Source organism: Balaenoptera borealis (assembly GCF_965194805.1).
Source record: "Balaenoptera borealis genome assembly, chromosome: 4".
Taxonomy (NCBI): domain Eukaryota; kingdom Metazoa; phylum Chordata; class Mammalia; order Artiodactyla; family Balaenopteridae; genus Balaenoptera; species Balaenoptera borealis.
This window is the reverse complement of record NC_138861.1, coordinates 77,191,766-77,207,004: the sequence shown is the minus strand read 5'-3', so window position 1 is coordinate 77,207,004 and position 15,239 is coordinate 77,191,766. Positions and strand designations below refer to the sequence as shown.

Genomic DNA, 15,239 nt, shown 5'->3' with positions numbered 1-15,239 from the left:
AGATATACCACTTTCGTTTATCCATTTATCCTTTGATGAACATTTGGTTTTTTGTAACTTTTGGCTATTGGAAATAGTGCTGCTATGAATATTCATGTATAAGTTTTTCTTTGAATACCTGTTTTCAATTCTTTTGTGTATATACCTAGGAATGGAATTGCTGAGTCATACATTAACTCTAGGTTTAATTTTTGAGGGACTCCCAAACTTTTTTTCATAACTGATGCACCATTTTTTTTTTAATTTTATTTATTTATTTATGTCTGTGTTGGGTCTTCGTTTCTGTGCGAGGGCTCTCTCCAGTTGCGGCAAGTGGGGGCCATTCTTCATCGCGGTGCGCGGGCCTCTCACTATCGCGGCCTCTCTTGTTGCGGAGCACAAGCTCCAGACGTGCAGGCTCAGTAATTGTGGCTCACGGGCCTAGTCGCTCCGCGGCATGTGGGATCCTCCCAGACCAGGGCTCGAACCCGTGTCCCCTGCATTGGCAGGCGGATTCTCAACCACTGCGCCACCAGGGAAGCCCCTGCTGCACCATTTTATATTCCTAACATCAAGGTATGAGGGTTCCAATTTCGCCACATAATAAGTACATGAGAAAGTGCTCAGTATCATTAGTCCTAAGGGAAATGCAAATTCAAACCACAATGGGATACCATGTCATGCCCCCAAGAATGACTAAAATTAAAATGATAGATGTATTAGTCTGCCCAGGCTGTTACAACAAAATACCACAGATTGATGGCTTAAACAACAGAAATTTATTTTCTCACAGTTCTGGAGGCTAGAAATCTAAGATCAATGTGACACCAGGTCTGATTTCTCCTGAGCCCTTTCTCCTTGCCTTGCAGAAGACCACCTTTTTCATTACATCTTCATAATGCCTTTCTCTGTGTCTGGTGTCTCTATGTAGGTCTTATTTTTATAAGAACACCAATCATATTTGATTAAGGGCAACCTTAAGGGGCTCATTTTAACTTATTACCTCTTTAAAGGCCTTATATCCAAATACAGTCACACTCTGAGGTACTAGGGTTTAGAGACTCAACATATAAATTTTAGGGAGACATAATTCATTCCAAAACAATGAACAATACCAAATCTTGTCAAGAATGTGGATCAACCAGCACCCATACGTGTTGCTGCTAAGTGTGTAAAATAGTACAAACACTTTAGAAAAACATCTGGTGGTTTCTTTTAAAACTAAACAAATACTAACCCTGTAATGCAGCAATTCCACTGAAATGAAAGTATAACCCAACATTTCCACTAAAATGTAAGAGAAATGACAGTGTATCTCCCCCAAAACACTTCTTCAAGAATGTTCACAGTAACTGTATTCATAATAGTAGAAAACCAGAAACAGACGAGGTTTAAGACAGCTAAACAAACTGTGGTATATTCATGCTATGGAATAGTACTACAAAGCATTAAAAAGAGATAAAAACAATGTGGTGAATCTCAAAATATTATGCTTAGCGAAAAAAGCCTGACACAAAAGAGTACATACCACATGATTTCATTTGTACATTTCACAATTTTATAAATAATGCTTCAATTAAAAAGTCCACCCAGGTGGGCCCAATGTAATCATAATAGTCCCTATAAGAAGGATACAAGAGGAGGCAGAGGCAGAGGAAAAGGCAATGTGAAAATGGAAGTTCAGATTAGAATGATGTGGCTACCAGTCAGGGAATGCCAAGGCAGTCTCTAGAAGCTGGAAAAGGCAAGGAACAGAACCTACCCTGTAGTCTTCAGAGTAAACCAGCCTTGCCAACACCTTGATTTTAGGGTTACAAGACTGATTCTAGACTTCTGAACTCCAGAACTCCAAGAGAATAAATTTGTGTTATTTTAAGCCACTAAATTTGTGGTAATTTGCTACAGCAGCAATAGGAAATTAATATACCTATCACTGGCATCCCAGAAGAAGAAAGTAGGTGGAGCTGAAAAGGTACTAGAAGAGATAATGGTTGAAAACTTCCCAAATTTGCAAAAGACATAAACCTACAGATACAATAAGCTAAGTGAACAAAAAACAAACAGGATAAACTCGAAGAAATTGACACCAAGACACATCATAATTAAACTTCGCAAAACTAAAGACAAAGGAAAACTCATGAAAGTATTAAGAGAAATGATACCTTATCTATAGAGGAAAAACAATTCAAATGACAGTGGATTCTCATTAGAAACCATGGAGGCCAGAAGGAAGGGGCACAACATTTTTCAAGTGTTGAAAGAAAAAAACTGTTAACCCAGAATAATATATGCAGTGAAAATATCATTCAAAGATGAGGGGAGGGACTTCCCTGGTGGTCCAGTGGTAGAGAATCTGCCTTACAATGTAGAGGATGTGGGTTCGATCCCTGGCCAGGGAACTAAGATCGCACATGCCATGGGGCAACTAAGCCTGTGCACCTCAACTAGAGAGCCCGCGTACCGAAAAATACAGAGCCCACGCACCCCGGAGGCTGCCCGCCACAACTAGAGAGAGAAAATCCGCATACCACAACTAGATAGAAGCCCACACGCTACAATGAAGAGCCTGCATGCTGCATCACGCATGCCAGAACGAAGATCCCACGTACCACAACTAAGACCCGATGCAACCAAAAATAAACAAAATAAATTAATAATAATAATAATTTCTTAAAAAAAAAAGATGAGGGGAAATAAAAATATTCTCAGACTAATGAAAACTAAGAGCTTCTGTCATCAGCAAACTTATTCTAAAAGAATGGCTAAAGGAAATTCTCTAAAAAGGAAAGAAAAAAGAGGAAATCTTGAAACACAATGAAGAAAGAAAACAATAAGCAAAAATATAGATAAATACAATAAGCATTCCTTCTTCTGAGTTTTCTAAACTAAGAGAAGCAAAAATTTTAATACCGATGCAGTTCTAAATGTATGTAGAGGAAATATTAAGATGATTATAAGTGTGGGACGGTAAAGGGAAATAATGCATGGTAAGCTTTCTACATTTCACTTAAACAGGTAAAATAACAACACCAATAGATTGTGATAAGTTATGTATATAAAAAATGTAACAACTGCTGCAACCACTGAAAAAACTATACAAAGAGATACACTACAGATAAATCAAATGGAATTCTTAAAGAATGTTCAAGTAACTGACAGGAGGGTTAGATTAAAGAAACAGAAATGAAAGAAAGAGATAACAAACAGAATGCAAAAATTAAAATGGCATACTCAAGTCCTAACACTTCAATAATTCCATTAAATTTAAATGATCTAAATACACCAATTAAAGACAGAAAGCATACGACAAATTCAAGTTTTGCTTTTTTGGGACTCTCTGGAATTTTTTTTCCAATATTTTCAATCCATGGTTGGTTGAATCTACAGATGCAGAACTCACAGACACAGAGGACTGAGTGTATATAAATTTAACAACTTAGATGAAATACATCAGTTCCTCAAAATATACCATCACAATTCATCCAATACGAAATAGATAATTTGAATAGTCTTATAACTACTGAGCAAGTTAAATTTGTAATTTAAAAACTCCAAAATAGAAGATTCCAGTCCCAGATGGTTTCACTAGGGAATTCTACCAAAGATTTAAGAATTAATACTATTTCTACACAATCTCTTCCAGAAAATAAAAGAGGAAGGAATACTTCTCAATTCATTTCATGAAGCTAGTATTACCCTATTTTAAAAAAAGACAGTACAAAAAAAAAATTACAAATATCTCTCATAAATATGAATGCAAAAATCTTTAAGACTGTGACAAAATTCAACACCCATTCATGATTAAAAAAAAACCTCTCAATGAAATAGAACTAGATGCACACCTCTTTAATGGATAAAAAACATCTTTTAAAACACCTACAGCTAGCATTATATTTAAAGATGAAAGACTGAGGCCTTTCTCCTAAGACTGGGAATAAGGTTAGGATATCTGTTCTCACCATTCTTATTCAACATAATGCTGCAAGTTCTAGCCAGGGCAATAAGGCTAAAAGGAAAAAGCATGCAGGCCATAAAGGAATAGATAAAACTGATCTTATTTGCATATAACATGATTATCTACACAGAAAATTCCAGGGAAGCTAACAGATAAACTCCTAGAACTAATAAGTGAATTCAGCAAGGTTGTAGGATATAAGATAAACATTAAAAAATCAACTATATTTTTAGACACTATCAATGAACACGTGGACACTAATAAAATTACAATATCATTTATAATCACTCAAAAAATGAAATACTTAATGTATACATCTAACAAAAACACGTATACAGGGACTTCCCTGGTGGCGCAGAGGTTAAGAATCCACCTGCCAATGCAGGCGACATGGGTTCGAGCCCTGGTCCGGGAAGATCCCACATGCCGCGGAGCAACTAAGCCCGTGCACCACAACTACTGAGCCTGCGCTCTAGAGCCTGCGAGCCACAACTACTGAGCCCATCTGCTGCAACTACTGAATGCTGCGCGCCTAGAGCCTGTGCTCCGCAACAAGAGAAGCCGCGACAATGAGAAGCCCGCGCACCACAACGAAGAGTAGCCCCCGCTCACAACTAGAGAAAGCCCACGCGCGGCAACAAAGACCCAATGCAGCCAAAAAAAAAAAAAAAAAAAAACTACAACATACATTTACATGCTCAGAGGATTTGCTTTCATAGTTCCACCCATGATGTTTTATTAAAATAAACTTCCTGGATTTCAGACCTCATCTGCCTGCAGCCCCCAAAATGCCTTCTTTCAATGCTAAAACCATTGCCTTGTTCTTAGTTCTTACTTTATCCTCCTTCCAGCTTTGCTAGAAGGATGCCTACCCCCACCTTGTTGATCCCAGCCCCCCACCCCTATCACCAGTGTGACACTGTTAATACAATGCAGAGTGAAGAAAGAAAGGAAAAGGGCCCTCGGACAAGAATACCAGCAGGTGTTAGAGGAGAGAAGCTATAGCCAGAGCTATGGGACAATCCTGGCACACCGTTGAATACACCCTGGTCTATACTATAACATAAGACTTAGAAGCACCCCAATAAAGGCTGTGGTTGGCTAACTTACCAGGAGTTAGATTTTTAAAGTTGTGGATTTTTGCTTGGCAGTGAACATCAACCTAATTAAGAACTTGTCATTCAAATGTAATGAGTCTTTCCATTCCTCCTTTTCCATTTTAGCTAACTTCAGAGCGTTCTTGGCCTTATTTAAAGGAGTCATAGTTTCCATTTAGATTATGGATCCCGAAGCCACAGTGACCCAGAGTTCAGTCTTCTCACAACATGGAGACCACAAATCATTTAAAATTTTTCAATATGAACAAGATTCTGGGGATTGCCTGCACATTCCTTAACTAACAAATACCATGTATGTGAGCAATTGTAGAACAAGAATTTCTACCTTCAAACCTTCTTTTCTTAACATGCATTTTTTTAAAATTCTGAAAAATGCTATTAAACAATTCTTTATCAAGAAATATAACTTAAATGTCTCTGGCATACTAAATTATTTAACTATTTCTTAGTGGACACTCTTATCCCTTCATTTGCAGAAAAGAACCCTGCTTTATTTCACCCCACCATCCACAAATTACTCATCAATTCTGCTTTCTAAACCTGTAACTGAGACTAGATGATTTTTAGAATTCCTTGAAAAAAGTTAAATATAGCAAGCTGTATGCTGAGAAGAGGTAAGCCTTTCTCCTATTCAATTTGCAATGTTTACTTAAAAAGTAAAAACATAAAATAAAATGTCATTTTTGCAGGGAGGTCCAAGTGGGGAAGAGAAGATGCCCACAGTCTGTACCAACAGTAAGGTCGTTCATAACACTGCTATGTGATGACACACCCTCTTGTGTGCTGGCTTTTCACCTCAAAGTCAACACTGAATATACAGTTACTTAATGTTTCCATCTGAGTTCAGTAATTCTATCTGCAGGTAAATTTAAAATCAAAGTAGTATCTCTGATTCTGCTCTAATAAAAATTACCTTTCTTCCCTCTGAAAAATGTTAGTGTCTTTAACAGTAATATTTAATTGGTATTTGGAAACCACGGAAAGAAGAAAAAAAAATTACCACTATTTAGGGGTAATTTAATGATTTTTTAAATAAATTTATTTATTTTTATTTCTTTATTTTTGGCTGCATTGGGTCTTCGTTGCTGCGCGCGGGCTTTCTCTAGTTGCAGCGAACAGGGGTTACTCTTCGTTGCGGTGCGCGGGCTTCTCATTGCAGTGGCTTCTCTTGTTGTGGAGCACAGTCTCCAGTAGTTGTGGCTTGTGGGCTCTAGAGAGCAGGCTCAGTAGTTGTGGCGCATGGGCTCAGTAGTTGTGGCTCACGGGCTCTAGAGCGCAGGCTCAGTAGTTGTGGCGCATGGGCTTAGTTGCTCTGCAGCATGTGGGATCTTCCCGGACCAGGGCTCGAACCCGTGTCGCCTGCATTGGCAGACGGATTCTTAACCACTGCGCCACCAGGGAAGCCCCCGGTAATTTAATGATTTTTGACTTTGAGTTAGTGATTTAATATACACCATTATCAGGTTACTCAACATTGTGAAAGTTAACAAAAAATTGGCTCATCAGGATTTAGGGTAAAACCACTGCTGCATTTGTCTCTTACTCTAAGATCTACTCTATTTATTCCATTGCTCTATAGTCTAAGAAAAAAACATTCCCACCTCCAACATAAAAGTTAACAAGAAAACTGGACTTAAAATATTGCTTTTTTAGGGACTTCCCTGAGGCATCAGGGTAAGGGTGCTTCAGGAATTGAAAAAGTAATAGGTTAGGAGACTGGAGCTGGGGCAGAGAATAGAAACCCAGTTCAGCAGAAGGAAAACATAAGAACAGAAAAGATTCTGCCTCCTCTTGGACAAAATATTCCACATAATCCAGGGACCAATGGACAGGAACTGGAAAGCCATGTTATAATGCACTTAAGTTATCAATTTTTCATCTGCATCGGCAGTAACTTTAATTGCTATAATTATAAACAACCTTTTATAAAAATTATTTTAGCAATAAATTTTGATTGTCAAGATTTAAATCCTAGTCAGAGACTTGCTTTCTAAAGATTATTCCATTGCAGACAAGCACCCATCTGTTTTGCATTTTAGTACTAGCTTTTTTAGCCTCACAGTCATTTCACCAAGAACTTTCTGGGGGGTGGTGATAGTAGTGATTATTATTATTTTGACAAAAGAACAGTATACACTAGGACAGCTGTAATTTATTTCAATATCTCTTTGCAAAGAAATTAATCAGCACAATTCCCTCAGTCTTCAAAGCAACTGTAAAGAAAGTACCTTTTTTTTTCTCCCTACTATTGCTGTATACTTTTATTTGGTTACAGTTTTCTCACTACCTATCTCTTTATCGTCGGCAACCTGACTTCTGGTCTCACTATTTCACCAAACTTGCTCTCCTTAAAGCTTTCTTCAGATCCTTCTAGAACTCATCACTTCCTCTGACATTTATGACCACACTCTCATACTTGAATGGCACCGAAAACTCATATTCCATGGCAACATTCACTCATAGTCTAATGAGAAAAAGGCACTCACTAAAAACAAAGACCAGGAGTGGAAAATACATATGAATGAGCTTAGTTTCAAGTGCTCAGAAGCAGAGCTGAGTCACAGCAGGTACTCAGTTGAGAAGAATTTTTATTTTAAACTGAAAAGCCTTAGAAGTCATTTAAGCCAATGCCCTCATCTTATAGCTGAAGTACAGAAAGTATGTCAGTTAGGATGACTTCGGTTGCAAGTAGTAGACAAGAGCAAGTCAATTTGACTTAATAAGGAAACATACTCTCCTACATAATATGAGGTCCAGACACCTCACTGTAACCCACTGCTGCTCTTGCCCGTAGCACCCTTGGCCACACCACCTTCAGTGTGTTACCTTCAACTTCCGGTTGTGAGCAACAAGGTCTGTCACAGTTTCAGGATATACATCAGAGTTCTGGGAGTTGGGGGAGAAGTGTAAGAGGAAAGAGAAAGTGTGTCTCTTCCTTGAATCTCTTCTCAAAAGCAAAGAAACTTGACCAAGAAACCCTAAGAAGACTTTTCTTTTGCCTCCCCGTTTCTAAAGCAACCACTGGCAAGGAAAATGGGATTCCAGGACTGGTTTGGTTTAAGCCTTGGACTAAGCTTGGGGTAAAAAGAATGCTGAGGAGTCAAGGTTAAATAAATTGGCCATAATCAAAATATTACTTGTAGGAGTTCCCTGGTGGCGCAGTGGTTAAGAATCCGCCTGCCAATGCAGGGGACACAGGTTTGAGCCCTCGTCTGGGAAGATCCCACATGCCATGGAGCAACTAAGCCCGTGTGCCACAACTACTGAGCCTGTGCTCTAGAGCCCACACGCTACAACTACTGAGCCTGCGTGCCACAACTACTGAAGCCCGTGCACCTAGAGCCTGTGCTCCGCAACAAGAGAAGCCACCACAAAGAGAAGCCCGCGCACCGCAAGGAAGAGTAGTGCCCGCTCACCACAACTAGAGAAAGCCCACGCGCAGCAACTAAGACCCAACACAGACAAAAATAAAATTAATTAATTAAAAAATACATATATATATATTACTTGTAGATCTAAGAGATGTCTTGATTCTTACATTTGTCCTATTATACTTCTCAGAACTCACTTGCTTTTCCTGCTCATTAAAATGATGGATTCAACTCTTCTCTCTTTTGCCACCTTCTCTGGGGAGCTCACATGTTCCTTTTGTAACTATCTTAGGCTTCTGTGGAGGTGGCATAGGGTAACAGTAAGCACTGGCTTTAGAGCCAAATTGCCGGGGTTCAAATATGGGCCCCCATCACTTGTGTGTGTCATGTTACTTAACCTCGTTCCTCATCTATAAAAGGGGATGATAGTAGAACTCACCTCACAGAGATGTTGTGAGCATTAAATAAGTTACTCTACATAAAGTGCTCAGAACCATGCCTGTTACACAGTAAGTCCTCTTTAAGTGTGTGCTGTTATTATTAAGGGGCATCTACTGTTTCTGCCTGCCCCAGTATCCCTTTCCCTTTCTTCTGATAGATGTTCCAGTTTCCCTTTGAAGAACAACCCCTCTGCCATGCCATCCGATCCTGACACAACTCTCAGTCAGTATGAACTGCTCCCGACCCCCACTGGGCAAAGGGTGGCCACAAGGCCCAAGGTAGGCCAATCTTGCCTTTTCCCCTGGAATCTGACTCATAAGCAGAATGACTCCAGACAGAAAGCAGTTAAAGTTCAGTCTCTCTGGTGTCAGTGCCTTTAAGAGCTTTTCCTGAGTTCTTGCCCCCTAGGCCCCTGGAACGGTATAGTCCTTTACAAAATTTGATTAACAGTTCTTCCTTTGATTCTATTAGCTTCCCAATCCCCTTTAATAAATTCCCTTTTTGCTGAAATTAGCCAAAACTGATTTCTGTTGTTTGTGTAACCATTATGTTGAACAAATAGGCCTCCCCAAATTAAATCATGAAGTAACCTTATTTTTCTCTCTCATGTCTCTTTACAGCTATTCATGAACCTAGCTTCTCTGGTCCCTGCATACACAGCATATAAGTTAAGACAGTGGCTCGGAAATCAAACATTCTGGGCTCAAATTCTAACTCCACGCCCTGCTAGCTATGTTACTTAATGTCTTTCTGCCTCAGCTTCCTTATCTGTAAAATGGAATAAAGACACCTATCTCATTGGGTTATTTTAAAACTTAAATGACTTCCCAAATGTAAAATGCCCGGAAGTGTGCTTGGCACACAGTAAGTCCTGAAAAATGTTATAGAGCTGATGGCAGTGGTGTCCAGTGAGATGTCCTTCTTCCTCACAACCCATCACATTAGGCCCTGACCATTCTTGTTTCCACACCTATGCTCATTCTAGCCCTCTTTCCTTTTCTAAATCCTTCAAGACATAATTGAATCAAGCACCGCCATTTCCACAAAGCCCACACTGATCTACAAAGACCACATTAACCTGTTACTTCACTTACAGGAATTATAATCTGTAGTAGACACATGAGTCTTGATTTCATATCATTCTACTGTTTTTTAATTGCACCTGTGTCTAAATCATGACTAGAATAAGAAAAGTGTTCCTTGAAGGCAAGAATGACATTTTATATTATTCTATGTCCTTCATATTACTTACTCCAGAGTAAGGCTCATAGTAAGTCCTTAATAATTAACTTTTGAATGGCCCTCTGAGCAGCTAAAAATATTTCCAACCATAATTACTTCTGGGTTTGCATAGCTTCAAGCCCTCAGGCCTATGTTTTAGTATACATGTTGCCAAAGTGAACACAGGGCCTCTGCTTTTATTGTGTGCATAAGCATACAAAAAAGACCGGGTACAGAACTTTCTATTTTCTTCCCACACTGGCCCATACACACTGGGCATCCAGTAAATGTCATTAACTAACTACAAAAAAGCTGAAAACTTCAGGAGCTGAAAATTCATTCCAAATATGATAGGAAATTCCAAATGTATCTGTTACTGTTAAGACTGGAAACTATAAGGCTGAAAGGTCCTGTTTTGTTTAAAACTTTAAAACTTGGAGATAAGGGAAACGGATACTCACACATTTTTTCTCTTCTAATATATTTTTTTTTCCTCAAGAACTGTTGATGAAGGACAAAGTAGAAAAGGTAACTACTGTATCTTTTTATTGTCATGTTTCTGGAGAAATATTCTTCTATTTTTGGAACTCTGCATAACATACAGTACCCCATCTTCTTTCTCTGGTTTCTCTAACCATGTGAAAAAGTATACGTAGAAATAAAAACATTTCCCACTGATGCCCAAGAGTATATCATTTACATATAGAGAGATGGCACTGTTTCAGAGTTATGTGGGCAGTATTTTAGTCATGTGGGAAAGTCAACTGGGAAAGAGATATTGAGTAAGCCTAGCCTCAACTCCATGTGAAGCTGTCTGTGGGTGCATAAATTGACTCACTTAGCTGACCCTGGGAACAAGTTTATATTATATCCAAATGACACCTCTATAAAATTCCATACTTTTTGGCTTATGTTGTCTAATGAATATGGTTATTTCAAAGTTAAGAAAAAATTCTTTTTTCTAAATGCTATCCACTATGAATTTTTCAACCAGACTGATTCTTCATTGTTTCCTTTCTACAGGAACAATCTACAAGAGAAAGAAAAGGGAAGAGAAAGAAAAGGATGAGAGAAAAAACTGCACATCTTACTTGGATTGTGCGAGACAGCCGGGTGCAACCATATTCTGATTCTCCTCCTCGGCCTGGAGTGCAGTGAGTTCCACCATGTTAACCATCACATCATTGGTGTGGCCCGGAAGCTGGGGAAGCACTGAAAGGATCTTCTCCACCAAGTTGTCTCCATGATGTCCAACCGCCCCTGTTTAAGCAGACAAGAAAATATGAACTCACAAAATGGGAGGAAAAAGCAGCTAAATTAATGTTCTATAATACCCCTTCTATCAAAAACAGTATCCATTTTTAGCTTCTGTTACACAAATCAATAACATAAACCTAACATTCTGCCCTTAGTAACACTAATCAATCTCACAATTACCTACAAAATGTATGTCTTGTGTGTTGGACTTAATGGTCCCTGAGAGCAGGCACTGTGTCTGCTTTGGTTACTGCTGTGATTCCCAGCACCTAGCATAGTGCCTACACATGGTAGGCATCAATAGGTATTTAGCAGATAAATAAATAATAAACATTTGGAAGGTCAGGTAAATGGCGTGATAGGACGACACTATCCTGAAATTTTAGAGCCAAAAGGATTTTCTTTATTTTACTGATAAGACCTTAAGACCCAGAAAGGCTTAGAGACCTGACCAAGAATAGCAGATCTCCCCTTTGCTAGAAGTTTAGCTTCATCATGGCCACCATTTATCTAGTTCACCCTCTACCCACCATGTCTAGCAGGCAACCTGGCAGCTAGTAGGCTCACTAATTATTTGTTAGATGAAGGAAAGAACAAATGAATGAATAGTAACAGTTTGCAGTGATAAAAGCATTTATACAGTGCTTTCTGTGTACCAGGCACTGCTCTAGGTGCTTTACATATATTAATTCTTTTAATAACAAATGAATTAATAAGCTCAAATTAAAATTCAAGACCAATGACACAGTTTAATGCTTTTTCCATGAGACCAGGTTATCTTTCCAAAAGCCATCAATGCTTGGAAGATGTGATTCCAACAATGGGTGGGACTGACCAAATCAACTTGTTTTGATCCCACCCACTTCAAATCAATTAATATTTTACTTCCTCATGTCTATCTCTATTGTTTTTGCCATGTCATATTAATTGCACAGAAGAACTAGGTAGAAAAGACTAAACCAGAAATCCAAGGAATCATTGTCAGCACCATCATCTTCTTCGTCACAATAGCTAATATTTATTGACAGCTTATGACGTACCAGGTATTAACTTCCACACTGTACATTTATTATCTACTTAATTCTTAGAACAACTCTAAGAGGTAGGTATTATTATGCTCATTGACAGAGTAGAAGATTCAGTTTAAGTAACTTGCTCACAATTATATATGTTGCAAATTACAGAGCAAGAATTCAAACTCGGGAGGCAGAAATCCAAAAACCACGCCATTTAAAAAAAAAAAAAAAAATCAGGCCCATAAAAATGACTTAAGACAGAACCAGCATGAGTGCTTCTAATGTGGCTTCCGATGTTAAAGAAAAGAGTTCTAATTCTACCAGTAAAATATTCACTTATCAGGCCTGGAAGGAACCATGTCTTATTTATGTTGTCTATAGTTTATGGTTGTGTCCCCAGCACTCACACTACAAGCTACGCGTTAAATACTTGCTGAATGAATGCCTAGTGACTATAAGTGGCCCTGAGATCCACAGGGCAGTCAGAAGTCTCTAAGTGAATAATATCTTTAAGCCTGGAATGAATGGAGATACGACGATTACCCCATCGCATCATTTCTCTCTCCACTAGTAACCTCCTCACTTCCAATCATCACTATAATAACTCTTCTTTGAACCTGGTGCCCAAATTCTGAGCCCTGCCCCCAAGCTATTCTTATTTTTATCTGCCATTCACAGACACATTGTACAAACAAGTAGTCTATATGTTCTGCCTTTCTTTCCTAACTTCTTTAGCCCCTACAATCTAGCTGCTACTCACTCCTCCTCCCGATGCTAAATGCAGGGGTCTTTGGCAAGTCTCAGTTCATTAAACCTTTGGCAAATTAAAACTGTTGACTAATCCAGTCCTCCTGAAACTCTCCAAGTATGAGAAGTCAAGACATGACATACTTATTTTTCCTTAAGGTTTAATAGCTAATAGTTATTTTTACAGAACCAATGTATCATTTACCTCCTTAAAATATTATATACTAACACCCTAAATGTTCAGAAGTAGAGGAGTAGTTTTTTTAAATTATGGCATATTTACTGAAGCAGTTCTCAAATTGTGATTTTTATTTTCTTCTATTTATTTATAGATTCTAAACTTTCTATGGTGAACATATATTCCTGCTGTAATGAAATGAAAAAACATGCTATACACCCATATAAATATCCCAAAATTTTACCAAGGGTTATCTTCGAATGGTAGGACTTTGGTTGATGTAAACTCTACCTAAAGTTAATTTTTTCCCCGTGCTTTCTGCAAGGAGCACATGAGACTGACCTAAATTAATTAGAAAAATAATTCACACTCTTTCAGAAACTGTTTAAAATATTATATGTGAGAATTAACAAAATGCCAAATTTACATGAGCAGGATTACTCAACTTTTTAGGTTTAGTCAAAAGGAATGTGTATTTAACATGTGTGATAATGAAGGATAAAGCAGGCATAGGCTTTCAACTCATGTCCTGCTCTTCTCTGAATACAGTCTGTTGCATGTCCAGCTTTAGAGGGTTCAATATACATTTTTAAAATTTAATTAGTGCCAGTTACATGACTCAAACATAGACTAAGCATTTGGGGCCTCTCAATGTCACAGTAACTTCAGATTCTTCCTCTAGGAAACGAATAAAATGCCAAGATTTGTATCACACTTAAATTTTCAGAGAGCTTAATTTTTCCGTTATTATAGAAATTTTAAAATATTATTTAAGACGCTCAAGAGTGGAAGTCAACCTGAACCCAGTTATTTTTCCCTGTCCAACTGCTAATCTAGCCAAGAGCAATGGGGTCTAGTCTGGCCAGAGAATGGTTTATTTCCCAATGCCTTCTTTTCTAAAGAGGGTATAGGAACAAGAAATTGGAGACATGGGCTCTAGTGGTCCCATCCTCCATTAGTTCCTTGTGTGATCTGAGGCAACTTCCAAAAATGTGGTGCTATTTTACCAAGCTAAAAACTCAGAGTTGGTCCAACCAACACCCAAATATCTTTGAAGCTCAGTATTTGAGATCCTAAATTCAGCCAATTGTTTCAAAGGCTAAACTTTTATAGTTAACAGCACCGGAAAACTAGCAGTCCTGTATGACCCTGTGGATCATATGTGAATGTATGTGCCAGTATCATCATTATAAGGCATATAACATCTTCACTTGCCTCTACTTATAAGGAATAAAGTGAGAAGCAAGAATTGAGGCATCTTCACAAGAGCTCAGTCATACTGTAGTAGGGCTTAAAGATAACACAGAGCCTTCTCTACATTTCACAAACAGGATATTTTGGGGTTGTGCACAGTGTCCCTTTGTGTTGAGATAGGGTTACTGGATTCTTGGAATTAGTATATTCAAAAACTCACCTCCTGGGACTTCCCTGGTGGCGAAGTGGTTAAGAATCCGCCTGCCAGTGCAGGGGACACGGGTTCGAGCACTGGTCCAGGAAGATGCCACATGCCGCGGAGCAACTAAGCCCATGCACCACAACTACTGAGCCTGCGCTCTAGAGACTGTGCTCCACAACAAGAGAAGCCACCGCAATGAGAAGCCCGCACACTGCAACAAAGAGTAGCCCCTGCTTGCTACAACTAGAGAAAGCCCACGTGCAGCAACAAAGACCCAACACAGCCAAAAATAAAAATTAATTAATTTTAAAAAAACTACACAATACACAAATCTTAATTAAAAAAAAAAAAACCTCACCTCCTTTCTGATTCCCCATGACTCCTTCTTAAGAATATTTATGACCGTCTTTCATTATTTTGAGATGTTTCAGTATTTGATGACATTTCTGTCTTCTAAGAACAGAATATTTCATTATTGCTCCTGATGTTTCCTTCTGTGTAGAAGGACAACAATTAGCATATTTCTGAACTTGCCTCACCTCCTTCAATCACTTTTCCCC

General features: G+C 38.6%; 1 protein-coding gene across 4 annotated transcripts in view; it reads right to left on the bottom strand.

The window, feature by feature from the left end:
- Positions 1–15,239, bottom strand: part of SCFD2 (sec1 family domain containing 2) — a 394,904-nt gene that overhangs the window by 366,597 nt on the left and 13,068 nt on the right. For all 4 annotated transcript variants that reach the window (XM_082390564.1, XM_082390565.1, XM_082390563.1 and 1 more), the window contains exon 2: positions 11,177–11,345. In XM_082390564.1, coding sequence (XP_082246690.1) covers positions 11,177–11,345 — 169 coding nt within the window. The remainder of the gene's footprint in view (positions 1–11,176; positions 11,346–15,239) is intronic.